The sequence below is a fragment of the Cricetulus griseus genome (assembly GCF_003668045.3).
Source record: "Cricetulus griseus strain 17A/GY chromosome 1 unlocalized genomic scaffold, alternate assembly CriGri-PICRH-1.0 chr1_0, whole genome shotgun sequence".
Taxonomy (NCBI): Eukaryota; Metazoa; Chordata; class Mammalia; order Rodentia; family Cricetidae; genus Cricetulus; species Cricetulus griseus.
Window position 1 is genome coordinate 198,236,639 of NW_023276806.1, and position 17,925 is coordinate 198,254,563.

At 39.1% G+C, this 17,925-nt stretch overlaps 1 protein-coding gene across 2 annotated transcripts in view; it reads left to right on the forward strand.

Annotated features, from left to right (window-relative positions):
• The window catches only part of Tnpo3 (transportin 3), a 70,015-nt gene that overhangs the window by 24,707 nt on the left and 27,383 nt on the right, over positions 1-17,925 (forward strand). For both annotated transcript variants that reach the window (XM_027391363.2, XM_027391364.2), the window contains 10 exons: positions 9-209; positions 1,843-1,916; positions 3,199-3,355; positions 3,865-4,008; positions 7,300-7,475; positions 8,168-8,306; positions 11,317-11,463; positions 13,516-13,623; positions 15,395-15,486; positions 17,394-17,533. In XM_027391363.2, the coding sequence (XP_027247164.1) occupies positions 9-209; positions 1,843-1,916; positions 3,199-3,355; positions 3,865-4,008; positions 7,300-7,475; positions 8,168-8,306; positions 11,317-11,463; positions 13,516-13,623; positions 15,395-15,486; positions 17,394-17,533 (1,378 nt within the window). The remainder of the gene's footprint in view (positions 1-8; positions 210-1,842; positions 1,917-3,198; positions 3,356-3,864; positions 4,009-7,299; positions 7,476-8,167; positions 8,307-11,316; positions 11,464-13,515; positions 13,624-15,394; positions 15,487-17,393; positions 17,534-17,925) is intronic.

Sequence of the window (17,925 nt, forward strand, 5' to 3'; positions counted from 1 at the left end):
ACTTTCAGGTTCATGCCTGGGAGATTTCTGATCAATTGTTACAGATCCGACAGGATGTGGAATCATGCTATTTTGCTGCGCAGACCATGAAAATGAAGATTCAGACCTCATTTTATGAGCTCCCCACAGACTCTCATGCTTCTTTAAGGGACTCATTGCTAACTCACATTCAAAACTTGAAAGACTTGTCACCTGTCATTGTAACACAGGTAATCCTTTTCTCACTAAGGAAATTTGTAAGGTCATTTGGATACATCATAATTCATTTTGGTTATCATTGATAGGCTGTGATAAGTTAATGTTAACTTTATTGCTATATTTTCACAACTGTAGCTGAAAAAAATTGAATCTTTTGTATATTAATCTTTGAGTTTATTAGGGTTCAAACATTAAATATTTGCAATGGGGGGTGAGTGTATATTTCCTCTAGCATGTGCTCCCTGCTGTTAAAATTGCAGATGATTAAAAAATCTGTAATATTCTGAGTTAGAGGCACTTTTTTGGTTTTTCGAGACAGGATTTCTCTGTGTAGCTTTGGAGACCAGGCTGGCCTGGAACTCACAGAGATCTGCCTGCTTCAGCCTCTCGAGTGCCGAGTGCTGGGATTAAAGGCGTGCGCCACCAAGCCTGGCAATTTTTTTTTTCTTTTTTCTTTTTCTTTTTTTCTTTTCTTTCTTTTTTTTTTTTTTTTTTTAGTTATTTAAAAAAAAATCTTTTTTGGGGGAAGGATTGGCAGTAAAGTCTTATAAATGAAACAATGAACATTTTGGCTTTCCCCTTTAGCCAGGGAATACATTAGAAAGAAAAGTATGTATATGTGTTCTTTGCCTAACATAGAAGTGCTCTTGAAGAGGAGGCTTTTAGATGAGACTTCAAAAAGAGAAATGGAACTGGGTGGTGGTGGTGCACGCCTTTAATCCCAGCACTCAGGAGGCAGAGGCAGGCGGATCTCTGATCTTTGTGAGTCCCCAGACCAGCCTGGACTATAAGAACTAGTTCCAGGACAGCCTCCAAAGCCAGAGAAACCCTGTCTCAAAAACAAAAACAAAAAACAAAAGAAATGGAAAGAGAAGGGAATTGCCAATTCATTACTTGAGGACAGAACCACAGCTCTGATTTTGTCCGTAGCTTTAGTCTTTTGGCAAACTATAATTTATCTGTCCATGAAGTCCTGTGGTATTGCCAAATATAAGTAAGTGCTGGCCAGGTAGTAGTGGCACACACCTGTAATCCCAGCACTTGGGAAGAAGAGGCAGGTGAATCTCTGAGTTTGAGGTCAACCTGGTCTTCTACAAAGACAGTTCCAGGACAGCCAGGGCTGTTACACAGAGAAAACCTGTCTTGGGTTATTAAAAAAAAAAAAAAAAAAGGTAAGTATTAATATATGCTAAGGAAATCTGTATCTATGTTTATAACATATCTTGATATATCTTGATGTTTTTAAGTTGAGTATAGTGGTTTAAACTTATAATTGCAGCACTTGGGAAGTGGAGAAATGAGAATCAGGAGTTCAAGATCAGCTTCTGCTAAATAGTGGGTTTGACGCCAGTCTGAGCTAGATGAAATACTGTCACACAAACAGCAATGAAAAAAGTATATTCTATCTATCGTTTGTTTTCTTAAATTTTTTTTGGTTTTGTCTTTAATTTTTAAGGATGATCTTGAATCCAAGCAGTTTGTGGCTAACTAGATGAATGGATAGGTAGACAGACTTTCATGGGGAAGAAAGAGAGGGGATGCGTCTTCACTGCCATGTTTGAAAGAAATATGGTCTCTGCTGTTAGCATTGATGGCTTCTGTTTATCTGGTCTGTTCATTTATTTAATCTGTCTTCCCATTCAGCTGGCTTTAGCAATAGCAGACCTTGCCCTACAGATGCCTTCTTGGAAGGGATGTGTACAAACGTTGGTAGAAAAGTAAGTAATTTGTCATTTGTATCAACAGTGTATTATCATTTGGACTGCCATTAATCCACCGTTTATTGTGGGTGTGCATGCCACATCACTCATGTTAAGTTGAGAGGACAACTTGAAGGACTTGGTTTTCTCCACCATGTGAGTTCTGGATGTTGAGCTCAGATCATCAGACTTGGTGACAAGCACCTTTACACACTGCAATCAGGAGACAGGCGGGCAAGTTAGCCTTCTCTGCATATTGAGTTCCAGGCCTGTCAAGGCTTTATTATCTCTAAATAAACATGTGCAATAATCATCTTATTCTTTATAGTATAAACTCATGAATCACATGACATAGGACTCATGAAACTGCTGGTTATGTTCTAAATTGAGTCATGATTGCTTGGCCAGAGCAAAGTCAGGAAAATATTGGTGTTGGAAACTGGAGGCTAATGATAATACAGAACTTAGCCAAGTTAGCAAGATATTTGATCACATGTGTTTGTGAGCGCTCATGCGTGTAATATTTTAAAATGAACTAAAATTGAGGGCTAGAGAGGCGGCTAGATGGTTAAGAGCACCTACTGCTCTTCCTGAGGACCTGAGTTTAGTTCTCAACACTGAGTCAGGCAACTTACAACTGCTTGTAGCTCCAGCTCCAGGGGTATCTGACACCTATGACTTCTGTGTGCACTTTTGTTTGTTTTTGTTTTTTGAGACAGGGTTTCTCTGTGTAACAGCTTTGGGTGTCCTAGAACTTGATTTGTAGACCAGGCTAACATTGAATTCACAGAGATCACCCTGCCTCTGCTTCCTGCAGAGTGCTGGGACTAAAGGCATGCACCACCACGTATAGCAAAATATAAATCTTAAAAAAAAAACAAAAACAAAACTAACTTTCTGTCTACCTCCATGTCTATCTTCCCTCCATTCTTTCCTGCCTTCCTATTTTTACTCAGCCATATAACGAGTTAGAGGCCAGCATGGAATGCATGAAACCTTGTCTTAACAAAACAAAGATTTTATTGGTCTGCAGAGTTCCAGGATAGCCAAGTCTACACAGAGAAACCCTGTCTTAAAGGGAAAAAAAAAAAAAATGATTATTTATTTATTTATTGAGTCAGGGTTTCTCTGTGTAGCCCTGGCTACACACAGCCCTGCACCACCACCACCTCCCAGCTCTTTTCCTCTTAATATTGGGAATGCTGCTTTTGTTGTGGGCTATTCTGACGGGTGGCATTGTGATTATGTATTTGCTGGCTTTCAGTGCCTTGTGATACATCTTTCCTCTTTTATTTTCCAGATATAGCAATGATGTTACTTCTTTGCCTTTCTTGCTGGAGATCCTTACAGTGTTACCTGAAGAAGTACACAGTCGTTCTTTGAGAATTGGAGCCAACAGGCGCACAGAAATTATAGAAGACTTAGCCTTCTATTCTAGTACAGTAGTATCTTTATTGGTAAGTTTGAATTTACCAAATAAATATTCATTTGTTGACTAAGGGCAGAAACCATGGTGGGGTTATTTTGTGACCTTGTTGCAATGGTATGAAGCAGCTTTCTTTTCCAATGTGGCAGTGATACTTACTGCTTTGGCATTTATATAAAACTTTTATAATAATCCAAAATACTTTAAAACTCTGTACTTGAGCTTCTTTGTATTGCTGTGAGAGTGTTATCTCTATTTTGTGAGTGCCAATGGACTTAATGCATAAGCAGGAACTAAGAACCTTAGTTATTTTTAAATGTCTCTTTTGGGATCTTTAGTCTCTCTGTACCTCAGTTTCCCCATTAAAAAGAGAAGATAATACATACTGTAGCATTTTAGTAGGAATTGTGTGGTAATAGGACTAAGAACAGTGGCACTTAGAAAATCTTCTGACAGCAGCTTGTTGCTACTATCGTTATACGCTATGTAATAGTGACTAAAGTGTAAAGGTTGATCTTTTAAACTCTATTTTCTATTTAGATGACATGTGTAGAAAAAGCAGGAACTGATGAGAAGATGCTTATGAAGGTCTTCCGCTGTTTGGGAAGCTGGTTTAACTTGGGAGTTTTGGACAGTAACTTCATGGCTAATAATAAGTTATTAGCGCTTCTTTTTGAGGTTTTGGTAAGTAAGAGTATAACTGCCATTGCCATTTAATAACCAACTTTCTGGGACATCTCAGTGTTTGTTTTGAGAGAATAACATAAGAAGGAGTTGAGTTTGACGGCACATGCCTGTAATCTCAGTACATGAGAGGTAAAGGCAGAAGGATTAGAAAGCAAAGTCACTTTAGCTGAATAGCAAACTTGAAGCAAACCTGCACTAAATGACACCCTATCTTAGGGAAGGGAAAAAGCCCATTGAGGCTGGCATGTAATGGAGCATGTGCAGAAGAGAGCGTGTGCTGCTGTTCAAATGACCCATAGCGCCAGAGTCTCAGTCTGCGGGCGTGGACGCCATGGAGCTTGTAATATTCATCCCAGACCTGTATACTTCTTTTTGAAAGCATTGGAATTTTCTTCATCTGTGTATTGTGTGTATATGTGTGCTTTCTATATGAAGGCATGCATATGCCCTAGCACCCATGTGGATGTTGGAGCCCTCTGTATAGATCCTTCCATCTGGTTTTTGAGGCACCATCTCTTCAGTGTTCAGTGCTGCATTGCATTCTCCAGGATAGCTGGCCTGAAAGGGTCCTGGGGTTCTCCTGTGTCTGACTCCCATCCTGCCATAGGAGTGCTCTTAGACAGTTTCCGGGAGATCTGAACTCGGGTTCTCAGGCTTGTGTGGCAGACACTTCCACTCCCTAAGCCATCTGCCTGCCTTGCCTCCTTTTCCTAATAAAATGTCTCTAGTATTGCTGCTTTTAAAAAGCAAGGGTGGGGGAAAAAAGCTGGGCATTGTTGGCACACACCTTTAATCCCAGCTCTTGAGAGGCAGAGGCAGGTGAATCTCTGTGAATTTGTGGTCCACCTGGTCTACAGAGCCAATTTCAGGATAGCCAGTAAGTACTGTTACAGAGAAACCCTGTCTTGAAAAACCAAAATAACTAACTTTAAAAGGAGGCAAGAACCCAATGGGATGATTTGTATCTGTTAGCTCTCCTAACTTAAGTAGCTCTTATCCTCAATAAATTTATTTTAAGTGTGTTATCATTGTTATTAGAGAAGGACTTAACAGTGATGGCTTCACTAAATTTACAGACACTCTTAACTGTATCCCGCTTCCGTCTTTGTACTTTTGTTACTGTTTTGGGACGGTCTCCACTAAGTAGCAGGCTGGCTGATAGATAGCTGTCAGTGTGGCCCCGGTTATCTTCGAATTGAAGAGCCTTTTGCTCTCACTGCTGGCTGCTGACATTGCAGCTGTGCTGCCATGTTGGCTCCACCTTGGGCCCTCTGTTAAGTTCTTATTCTTTTTTATAAGTTGCTTTTTAGATTTGTTCCCCAGTTATGATGCTTAAATTTCCCTTTTTGAGTTGATTGCTTAGTTTTTGAACTTCCTTAAGTAATTCCAAAGATGTACAAAGAGAATAAATAGAGGTTTTGAATGTCTAAGAAATATTGTTGTGTTTCAAGACGGTCTATCTTTGAACTCACTGTGTAGCCAAGGATGAACTTCTGATCTTTTGCCTCCATTCCCAAGTGCTAGAATTAAAGGCACCACAACTTTTAAAATTACATTTAAGATAATTATTTACTATATATGTGTAAATGTCAGGGGACAACTTACAGAGGAGTTATTCTTTCCATTTTGTGGTTCTCAGGGACCAAACTCAAGTCACTAGGCTTGGCAAGTGCCCTTACCTATAGAGCCATTTACCAGCTCCAGAACTTTTTTTTTTAAGTCAGGGTCTTTTTTATTTATTTATTTTTTTGAGAATACTTTATTAGTTTTTGTAATCAAACCCACATAGATAACCCACCTTACATATTTAATACAGTGCGTTACCCCTGTACAAATGAAAAAAATTAAGTTCAAAATTTCTAGACCAATATGGATGTTAATTTCTGTACTATGCCAACTCAACATGGTAAACTGGGATACTTTTTTCCAAAGTTGACAGCACAACTAAAGTTTCCAAAAATTCAAAAAAAATATATATATATATACATATACATATATATATATACACCAATAATAGCAGTATGCTATGCATCAATAGCAGCAACAGCTTTTCCAGGTTCTGCAGTCATTTGAATAAAATTGTAGAGACCTCCAGCATATTCCATTAAAAAAAACAACAACAACAACAAAAAAAAATGTAAAAAAAAAAAAAATCCCAGAAAACAGCACAGTTCTGTTACTCTTGTGGTACCTGGCACCATTTTTTTTCAAATTAGCTTCTCAATCATCATCTGGAAGGAAACCATTTTGAGCAACATCATTAAAAACAGCTCTGATAACGCACGGTCACTACTATGTATCATAAAGCAGGTCCGCATATGAGTGAGTACATAATATGTTTGTTAAAGCCAGGGTCTTACTTACAGTCAAAACTAGCTTGGAACTCACTCTATCCCATGTTGATCTTGAATTTTGTAGTAATCCTCTTGCCTCATTCTCCCTAAGTACTTGAATTATAAGTGTACTCTATGATAGCTAGCAAAAAATAATACTATTTTTATTTTTGATTGATACATTGGGTAGGTGTAGTTTCAGGCTGTGTTCTTATATACTAGCATGCACTATTGTGAATGAGAAATTGACAGAATTTGCCATTTCTGTGTTATCTTGCTTCTTCACCCCTGAAGTTTTAAGAACCTCTGCTTAACTTTGGTATTCTAAGGTCTCACTTTGGTATGTAATGGACCTTTTGGCTTTGTTGAGCTCTTTCATTTTAAGTAGTACTTAAAAAGAGACTGGATCTCAAGATCTGTTCAATGTCATCAGAAACATGGAAGAAATAGTATCAACAGAAACATGGGGATAATCTTGTAACTCTGTCAGGCATGACTCTCACCTGCGATCCCAGTACTCTGGAGGCTGAGAGAGACAGAATGCTGTGTTTCCAATAAAGCTTGGGCTACAAAATTACTGTCAGTTTTTTAAAAACAGAAGAAACCTAGTGTGTTGGTATAACACCTTTCATCGCAATACTTTGGGTCTATGTGAGTTTGAGGCCAGCTTGCTCTATATAGTGAGTTCCATACCAGCCAGGGTTACACAGTGAGACCGTGTTGTCATCGTCCCCCCATCCAAAAATGAAAACAAAACCCAGCCAGGTAGATAGAGGGTACATTGGTATGCATTTCTGTAATTCTAGAGGCTACATAGTGACGTTCAGACCAATGTGGACCACATGACACCCTGTCTCATAAAACAAACAAAACAATTTTCAGAGGAAGGTTGTAATTGTTTTCCTTGGACTACAATGATTCTGATTTAAGCTTCTGTCTTCCTTCTGTCTTTCAGCAACAGGATAAAACTTCATCTAATCTACATGAAGCTGCTTCAGACTGTGTGTGCTCTGCTCTCTATGCCATTGAAAATGTGGAGACTAACTTGCCATTGGCCATGCAGCTTTTTCAGGGGGTCTTGACATTGGAGACTGCCTATCATATGGCTGTGGCACGTGAAGATTTAGACAAGTGAGTAATTAAAGGCTGGAGCCCAGGGTTACCTACAATCTGGTAATTTCTCAAATCTTTTTTGTAGTTCATCCATTGGTTTTTGATTCTGTGTGACTTTGTAAATGTGCTATACCTGCATCTGGAGTAGCAACTTGGATCCAGGAGAGAAGATTACCACCAGTTCTTCATTGTACTGGGAAGACTATAAGAAATAGGAGTAAGCTTTAAAATAATCTAGTTTAGGTGCTGTAGAGATGGCTCAATGGCTAAGAATGGGTTCTGCTCCTGCAGATAACCTGACTTTGGTTCTTACATCCATGTCTGGCCCCTCACTACTGCCTGTAACTCCAACTCCAGGCAATCCAATGCTCTCTTCTGTATTCATTCCATGAGCACTTGCATTCATACATGCATACACCCATCAGAGAAACATAGGTTAATGGAGCTCAGGCTCTCTAGCAAACAAGTGCTCTTAACAACTGAGCCACTGCTCCAGCACCCTAATTTGGAATTTGAATTCAAAAATTTGTACTAGAGAATATGAATTGCCTTGTATGCTTATCTGTATAGATGAGAGCAACCAAAGTAAAGGTTATGTTGCCCATAGTGAGTATTTACTGAGTGGTACTCAGGCGAAGAGACTTGTTCATTTGACTCTGCTTATGTAAAGTCCAGATTCTTGACTTGGTATTCTCATTCCACTTCTACAGAGTTCTGAATTACTGCCGTATCTTCACAGAACTATGTGAAACTTTCCTGGAAAAAATTGTTTGTACTCCAGGCCAAGGTCTGGGAGACCTTCGAACTTTGGAACTGCTTCTTATTTGTGCAGGCCATCCTCAGTACGAGGTAGTATCTATACTGTGTTAAGACTGTTATTCCTGCTTGAGAAATTACAGTCTTGTTTAATTAATATGATCTGGGAGTTGGGTCTGATTGGAATTTTTTTTTCAATTTCATTATTCGTATATGGGGGTGGGAGTGCTGTCCACATGCTCTGGTGTGGTGTGAGTGTGAGACAGGGCAGTATTGTACAGTCAGTTCTCTCCTTACACTTTAATGGAGGTTCCAGGGATTGAACATCCTTGCACAGCAAATACCTTTACCCAGTGAGACATCAGTGGCGCACACTTGGGATATTTTTAAGAATTACGTTTAATTACGTTTGGGTTTCTGTTTGCATTCTTTTCTATTTTCTTCTGGTTATCAAGGTTTTCAGAAGGAAAACCTATTACCTTTCCACTGTGCATCCTTTCTTTTACAGCTAAAACAACAATGAAAACCCACATAGTGTTAGTCACTTTCTGAGTACCAGAGATAATCAACTTAGAGAAGAAATGTGTTTGTTTTTTCCAAGCTCACACAGTTTGGGATGTTTTTGTTTTTGTCCACTGGACCGAGGCCTTGAGGAATGCAGGGCAGAGAAGGCCTGTTTACCTCCAACTGGCTGCACATGCAACGGAGGCAACAATGAGAGTCTGGGTCCCAAAACTCTCTCTAAGAAGTTTCCCAGTGACCCCCTCCTTCGAAGTCCAGTAGGTAGCCTCCTAATGGTCCGCTACCTCCTAGTAGCACCCCAGCCTCCCACACATACAGACCTCTGGCACTCTCAGTCCACACTCTAGGATATACCAGTTCTGATAACTCCAGATGTCTTGATAGCATCAGTTTTTCTTGAGAGGAAAGATGTGAGACTTAGAGATTTCTTTCTTAACCATGCATGGTTGCTTGTGCCTTTAATTCCAGCACTCAGAAAGCAGAGGCAAGAGGATCTCCATGTGTTTGAGGCCAGCTAGTCTACATAGTGAATTTCATTTAATCAAAAACGAAAACCTTAAAGCTGGATGCGATGGCGCATGCCTGTGATGCCTGTAATGCCTGTAATCCCAGCACCTGGAGGCTGAGACAAAGGATCCTGAGTTTGAGGCTAACATGGGCTGTTATGAGCACCAGGCTAGCCTGGACTACATGGATGCTGTATTTATGAAAAATAATATTCTTTAAGACACTTTATATGCTCCCTTACCCAACTCACTCCCTTTGAGGTGCTTAGGGTCAGTCTCAGGGCCTTGCACATGTTAGGAAAGTTGGTGCCACCAATCAGCACCCCAGCCAGCTGTTTCATTCGTTTTTTGTCCTTTGTTTTTAGATTGGGTGCATATCCCTGGCTGGCAGACTGGCCTGATAAGGGTCCTGTCTCCATTTCCCAGGTGTTAGTAGGCATGTGCTACTATACTCACTTAAATTTCTTGGATTTTTAGGGCTGGAGAGATGCTCAGTGGTTAAGAAAATTGGCTGCTTTTCCTGAGTACCTAAGTTACTAGAACTATATAGCTCTAGTCCCAAAGGGTCTGTAGTGAGTTATCCACCCTGCCTGCAACTGTAGCGCTGACCACGCCCAATTGGGCATGGTCACAGGTGCGGATGTGACTGAGAGTGAGTTTAGGTCTGGGGTCCTGGCAGATGGCTGTCTTTTGCATTCGGTGGGGGTCACAGGGAGCAGCCTGTGCAGATCCTTAGATCAGGAACCTGCAGCAACCATCTGCTTCTTGTGTAAGTGCTTCTCCCCGAAGTAAATTAGATTTAACCTATATTGAGCCTAGTCCCATGAATCCGTGCCTCCACATCTGGTGCCCAGTGTGGACATTCACGGGACCTGGGGACGAGGTTTCACCCAACGCCATTTTCTGGCCTCTGTGGACACTGCACTCGAATGGTGGACAGATACACACGAAGGCAAGCACCTATACATATATATAAAGATAAGTAAGAAATTTAAATTTTTCTTAGGTCTTTAGAAAGTTCTTCATTTATTTGGGAAATTATACCTCCTATATATCACTTAAATAATAAAGAGGGCTAGAGAAATGTCTCGGTGGTTAAGAGCACACACTGCTCTTCAGTGACCTGAGTTTAGTTTCTAGCAACAACTGTGTCACACGTACATTCGTGTGTGCACTTATTTCTCTCTCTCCCTTACATAATTAAAATAATAAAAATCTGTAAATCATGTTCACTTTAAAAGAAAAGAATTAAAGAAGTGCTCTTGGGTTGGGCATCATTTTATTTTGAGCAGCTTTCCTTTGGATCCTTAATGGCCAGGAGCAACAGAAGGCCCCTCTTTTGCGCTTGCTCTTAATTCCTGTGTCCTCAGCACCTTGTCTTTTACCACAAGTAGATGCTATTTATTTGTCTGCAGACCTCCTGAGGATTTCTAGATTGGGTAAAATGCAGAGCAGTATAGCCCTTTGCAATAGTAGTCACTTCGGAAATAGCATTGTATGGAATGGTAGCTGTGACTGAAATCCCAGTCTATTTCTGTCGTCTTTCATGTTCATGAAAATGGCCAGATGAGGGCTGGACATGGTGGCATATCCCTAGAATCCCCACACTTGGGAGGTGGAGGCAGGAGAATAGGAAGTTCAGGCATCCTAAGCTGCTTTGTGAGTTTGAAGCTAGCCTTGACTGTATGAATCAACCCCCTTACCTCAAAACAGGGGAGAGTGAGTTTAAAAATCATTTATGTTAAGGGAATTACAGTTAGCTCTCCTGGGAAGAAGTCTTCTGATGTCAAAATTTTAGAAAAACTGCTCTAGGAGACTTTCATGTCTTTGTTTCTGATGTGCTTCAGGAAAAGTTTTCTCAATTATAAATAATGTAAAGCCAGAGATCCAAGAGATTTAATTTGAGAAGATATTTAGGAGGTAACATAACAAACCTGTCCCACAAAAAAAGGTGTCTTCCTAACTGTATATACATTATGGAATATGTATCTTTGTTTTATGGTAAGTAATAATGAAACTGTTTTTTCCTCTGTTATTTTCCTGCACTAATAAACGTCAACTTTCTTACCTAACAGGTAGTAGAAATTTCCTTTAACTTTTGGTACCGACTAGGAGAACATTTGTACAAAACCAATGATGAGGTTATTCACAGCATCTTCAAGGCATACATTCAGAGACTGCTTCATGCCTTGGCTCGACACTGCCAGTTGGAGCCAGACCATGTAAGTACTCTTCTGTACTTTAAATCTTCTCCACCTTTTGGTTCTAACTTTAAAAACAAACAAACAAAAATAAGTGATAGATCTAAAAATCTTCAAGTTTTTTCCACTTTAGCTTATAGTGAAGAAGTCACTACTAATATAATCAAAATTAGACCTAGGTAGGCAGATTGTTCCTGTTGAGCCTGTAATCGTTTACATAGAAGTGTTCTGTAAATGATGATGTTATAGAAGAAAGCTAGTTTCTTGTACAAAGCATTTTGTGTGTATGTATGTTCAGCAACTTGATGAACCTCTATGCAGCAATTAAAAGTGATAACTTCTGCAATAGTATGTAGTATGATAAGTGTTCATTTGGGCCTTTTTGTTTTCTTGTAGTGCCAGGGACCAACCCTAGTGCCTTAGTCAGTCTTTGCAGGTGCTCATGCCGAGCTACTTTCCATGTCCTTGGTTTGATTGATTTTTGTTTTGTTTTGCTTTGCTTTGCTTTGCTTTGCTTTGCTTTGAGACAGGGTCCACTGTGTGGTACTGGATGGCCTAGAACTTTTTATACCAAACTGGCCCCCAACTCAAGATCCATCTGCCTCTGCCTTCTAACCACTGGGATTACAGGTGTGCACTACCACACCTGGCATTATCATTGGTGTGTTTGAAACACTGTAGTGATACCTATTTGGGACCTGTTTTTATTTCTCAATTCTTTTATGTCAGCTTCCTGTTTGCTGGGATTACACGTATACACACCACATATGGTTTCCACTGGTTTTTTTTTGTTTCTTTGTTTTTTGTTTTTGTTTTTTTTCTCTAGACAGGGTTTCTCTGAGTAGCTTTGGAGCCTATGCTGGCACTCTCTCTGTAGACCAGGCTGGCCTCGAACTCACAGAGACCCGCCTGCCTCCGCCTCCCGAATGCTGGGATTAAAGGTGTGAGCCACCAACGCCCAGCTCTATACTGTGATTTTAAAGGTTAGATAAAAACTAATACAAAAAAGTGAACGAATTGTGTAAGAATGTTGAGAATTATGTTTTCCTCTACATATGTGTACATTTTATTTATATTGCTTATAATCACTTGATAATTTAAAAGAAAATATACTAGACACATGAAATAGTTCATTGGAAAGCTCTTCTGCTGCCTCCTTTCTTAATGCCTTGGCACATTTGCCTCAGCTGTTCCACCTTCGGGGTGGATGCTGATAGTTTTAGTCTAGGCCCTGGAGTACATTTACTTGCTTATAATGTCATCTGACATGCATGTTTCTGAATTTTTCTAAACTGAGGATTTCTAGTTGTAACCACATGAGCTGCTTTGGCCATTGGGTTCTATGTTCTGTGCCAATTTTGTGGTGGCATTTCCCTGCAAATATTTTTTACACTTGAAAGATTCTAGTACTTTAGAATTTTATACATTATTTCATCTGGAAAGCCATCATTTCCTCATTATTTCTCCATTTTAGTTTCTTCATGCTAAAATGAAGAGGCTTAACTCGATGAGTAGTTTTCAGTGGTTCTAAGAGGTATTTCTTGGGGATGTTCATCCCCAAGATTTTCAAAGTATCTTTAACCTCTAAAAATTAATTGGTAACTCTTATTTGGAAAGTGTATTGGGATAGGAAAGATTTAAAGGCTAGAATTTTCTTTGTGAAGTTGTGATAATGTTTGTTTTTTGTTGTTTTAAAATTGGGGGTTGGGGGAGATTTGTTCAGTATTAAAGAGCTGACCTCTAGATAGGCAACTTTTAGTTTCTTTTCAGTCACTTCTCACCCCATGATTTTTTAAACAACAAACAAGATGTGTAATTAAAATATAAAATAGACATACATAGTCACATACATAAACTGAAAAGTTTCTCACAGGAAAGTGGTGGATAGACTGTGTTGTCAATATACCTAGCACTTGAGGAGACCTTATATTTTGGTAACATAGCCTTGTGATTTTGAACTTTGGTTCATTGGCATTTGACTACTGAGTGGCCTTTTCTTCTCTATGGATTTTACTCAGGGCATTGACAGCTCCAGTGCGTTTTAAACAGATGGTACATGGTTTTGAATTTCAGGAGGGAGTTCCTGAAGAGACTGATGACTTTGGGGAGTTTCGAATGAGAGTGTCAGACCTGGTGAAGGACCTGATTTTCTTGATTGGTTCTATGGAATGCTTTGCCCAGGTAAGTCCAGTTTTACTGTTCACATTGATTGTGTTTATCTTGCTTCTATATCTTCTGTAAATGTTCTATCTTCTTCCCCCAAGCTTGGTGGCCAAATGAAATAGCTGATAATGTAGGTGCCTAGCACATTGCCTGGCATATAGTAGCAGTGTTCATTTAGGGTCTGATAAACCAGTTGTAGTGGACAGATAAATTCAGATATGGTTTACTCTATTACTCTTACTAATGAGAGCTGTTCCATGTGTGCAGCTGGTAAATATAGAAATCTCCAGGAAACTTACAGCGATTTGGACCCCACTGGGGAAAATGGGCAGGTTTTCCTGCTTTAGTCCTGGCAATTCTTCAGTTATATGGTATTTCCTTGGTCCAAAGTTAGTTAGATTCTTGTGCAGCTTCTTCCCAGAGGTGGATATACTAGAGTAGAAGAGTCATAGTCCTGTGGTTTCCTGGCAATCACTAAGTAACATTTTACCTTATAAGGTTGCAATCATTGTCATCATTCCACATCACTTAATGAATAGTTTCAGGTGTTTTTCGTATTGCTGGATCATATGTTAATGAGCTCTGATGAGACAGTTTAGATGCTGTGTTGTAACAATACCAAACAAAAAGAAAATGAGAATAGGATTTGATACCCATTTTGAATGTAAAACTTGTATATAATTGTTCCCAGGGAATATTCCATAAATTAGGACTTTTCATTACAAAGGATTTTTTTTGAATCTACTATGCAGATTTGGAGATTCTTAGGAAGCAGACTCAGTGGGCAGATAACCTATACTCAGAGTTCAATTTTTCTTGCTGGCTCTTGTCTTTGACTTAGTTTACAAATTATATAAACTGCCAGTGTCACCAAAGATGTGTTCTGTGGAGCACTAGGTTCAGAAGCTATTCTTTGGCAAAAGCAAAAGAAAGAAAGCTAAATCACTAACTGAAATTGGGGAATGATATAAATATCTACACACTACATTAAAAGTTCTATGAAGTCATACAAGAGTAGTTTTTTTTTTTTTTTTTCAGGTTTTTTTTTTGACTGTAGACATTTTGCTTGGCTAGTCATGTTCTACAACTAGTCATGTTCTACACATAGATATAATCTGGAGCATTAAGGACCAGAACTCAGTATTCTGCTAGATCTGCCCTTTTTAAAAGATATGTGCTTGGCAGGGTGGTGGCACACACCTTTAATCCCAGCACTAGGGCAGCAGAGGCAAGCGGATCTCTGTGAGTTTGAGGTCAGCCTGGTCTACAGAGCAAGTGCCAGAACAGCCACAATGAAACTCCTTCTTGAAAAACCAAAAAGAAAAAAAAAAAAATGTGCTTGGCCACGTTGTTGTGTAGTGCCTTGTGAGCAGTTTCTTTTCAGCACTTTAACTTGCACTAGTGTTAATTCGGCCAGTAATGAAAGTTTAAAAAGCAGATGCATGTACAGAATTTGTGCTTTAAGAATGTTTACGTATTGATCTGCTGTCAAGACCAAAAGACACTCAGTAATGTTTAACATTTTCCCCAAATGCTCATTTTTCTGGGGACACATGATGGCTTGATAAACTCTTTGGTTCTAAATACATTTATTTTAGGCACTAAAATCATAATTACTTCTAGATAGGGAGATTACAAAACATGAAGGTACTGTTCTTGGTCAGCCCTGAAAGATAATTGGGTTTAGAAACAAAGAGCTGGATTTCTTTGAACTAACATTTTTTGTTTTGTTTGTGTTTGGAATTGTTTTTTCTTTTAATGGCTCCATAATCCACCTCTTCTTCTCTAGTTGTATTCTACTCTGAAAGAAGGCAACCCACCCTGGGAGGTGACAGAAGCGGTTCTCTTTATCATGGCTGCTATAGCAAAGAGTGTTGATCCGTGAGTGTCTAATAAGTCTTTTGCTGGGAACTCTTAAATATCAAGAGAAAGGAGATTTCTGTATGGTATATTATTGGAAAGTCTATGCTGCTATCTGGCCTTCCAACTTTAGTATAGTGCAGGATGACCTGAACTGCTGATGCTATGTTTTAATATATTTCTTACTTAGAGTTAAACTTATTTTACTCTTGATGCTAGGAATAGAATGCTGATTTTTTTTCCCCTTCAGTTGCTCCTTTGTGACAGTGGTCAAGGAATTTGTTAGAGTGTTAAATTGTTTGGCATTTGCTTAAAAAACAATGGGATAGGCATTAATTTGAATCTCCTGTTTTTGTGACCTTAGGTAAGTTATCCTTAGATGTTTAATTGCATTGTTCCCTGTCTTAGAGAATCTATGGATTTCAGAGACAGAACATTGGTGCCATTTCACCTAAAGGAACAGAGAATCTAAAGGACAGTTGTTAATTCAGTTGTTCATTTTGATATTGACATTGAAAATTTTAAATTATTTGAATTTGAGTTGTAATTGCTTAGTATGGAAATTAAACTATGACAGGGCTCTTACGCAGTGGAATTTTGATCAGGCACTTATACTCTAGCTCTATTTAGGGCCTTGATTGGAAAGCTGACTAAGGTAGATGGGCACCTATTAAAGGCACAGTGCTTCCTCCATAGCTACCTTTCAGTACCGAGTCTGTGAACTTATTGATATGTTTTCAACCTAAGAAATACTTAAAGAGATGATTAGGCATGGTTTTTGTTTTTTGTTTTTTGTTTTTTTTTTTTCTAATAGAAGTTCTCCTTCTAAATTGCTTACTATAGCATTTGCTCTTAAACCATTTGGGTGTCTTTTTGAACCTTCTCTGATGATCTGAGGGTTTACCAAAATTATTGTACCCAATAGGTGTTCTTTTGAAAAAGGATAGGTAGATAGTCTCCCATGACTGGCTGAATGTCCAGTTTAAGGCACAAATGAGAGATTACTTGTTTATCCTCTTTTCAAGCCAACATATGATTACAGGGTTTTGTTTGTTTGTTTTTTTAGTCCATTTAAAGGATGTAATAAGCCTTGTAATTGGCAGGTGATAGTCATGTTATAATCCTGGATATTTTCATTTTAAACATCTTCATTTCTGGATTAAATTCTACTGGGAACATCTTCCATGCTGTGTTTTAAACCCAGTTTAGTAGGAGGATGAGGGGTGATAAATTCACAGAACTGTAGAAAGTGTTTGGTTGATTTAAATTATTTCCCCTCATGTTCTAAATCAGAGCATCCTAATGGCCCCTGCAGCCTGTTTTCATGGGTGAGCCGGTTCACCTCTCCTTTCCTTTTCAAACTTTCCAGTATCCAGCCATAAGAAATCTTTGGAGGATAACAGGTAAAAGAGGTGGTCTATGAGAGTTATTCACTCATTCATTTAAGCATTAAGGAGTATTTCTTGAGTGCCCACTATGTGCCAGGCACTGTTCTAGGTGCTGCAGATAGGGGACTAAATGAACGGGTTCTTCAAAGGATGGCGTCACCATCAGCTAATGTCTGCCTTTCCAACTGCCCTCACCTCTCTTTGGTAGCGAATGTCTAGACACTTTCACCTCCTTCAGAAGAAGGAGCAGTGTACGTCTTCTGGAATAGTGGTGTCTTTAATTTCTACCTTTTGTCCCTTTTTGAAGTTTTTGAAGATGTTAAGGGCTGGGAATGTGCCTCAGTGTTAGAGCACATTCTTAGTACCTCAAGAAAACAAGAAACCAAACTCCTTGTTTAAAAAATGTTCAGCACTTTTATTTGAATAGTTACTTATTTCTTAGAAGCAAGTTAGCCAATATGAAGTTTCCCTGCTGCCTATTACTTGGCCAGAATATTACCCTATAGACAGTAACTGTAAGCACTTGCTTTCTGTCCTCAGGGAGAACAATCCTACCCTTGTGGAGGTACTAGAGGGAGTTGTCCGCCTCCCAGAGACTGTACATATGGCTGTGCGGTACACAAGCATCGAGCTGGTTGGTGAAATGAGTGAAGTGGTTGACCGAAACCCTCAGTTCCTGGGTGAGTGTGAGCGCTGCCTCTGCTGCTGTCACTTGATCTGGCTCTGATATCTGTTTCTTTTGCACTTGTTTTCCTGGTTTCTTCTCATAGAATAAGCTCATTGTAAGTTGCTGAGTTGGAACATTTGTTAGACCTCCAGATAGGGAGAGGGTTGGACTACTTAGTACTTTTCTAAATAAAGCATGAACATTTCTGTCTCTGCTAATTTTTGGTACATGCAAGAGTTAATCAGACTGTCCTTCTAATGGCTAATAGACTAAAGGAAAGGAAAGGGTTTTCTCTGTTAAGTAGATGTTTTATGTAAAAGCTAATGTTATTCAAAATAAATTAAAATGAATCTTGAAGTTGGACTTATAGTTGGAATCATTTATCCCAACACCCTCATTTTGCAG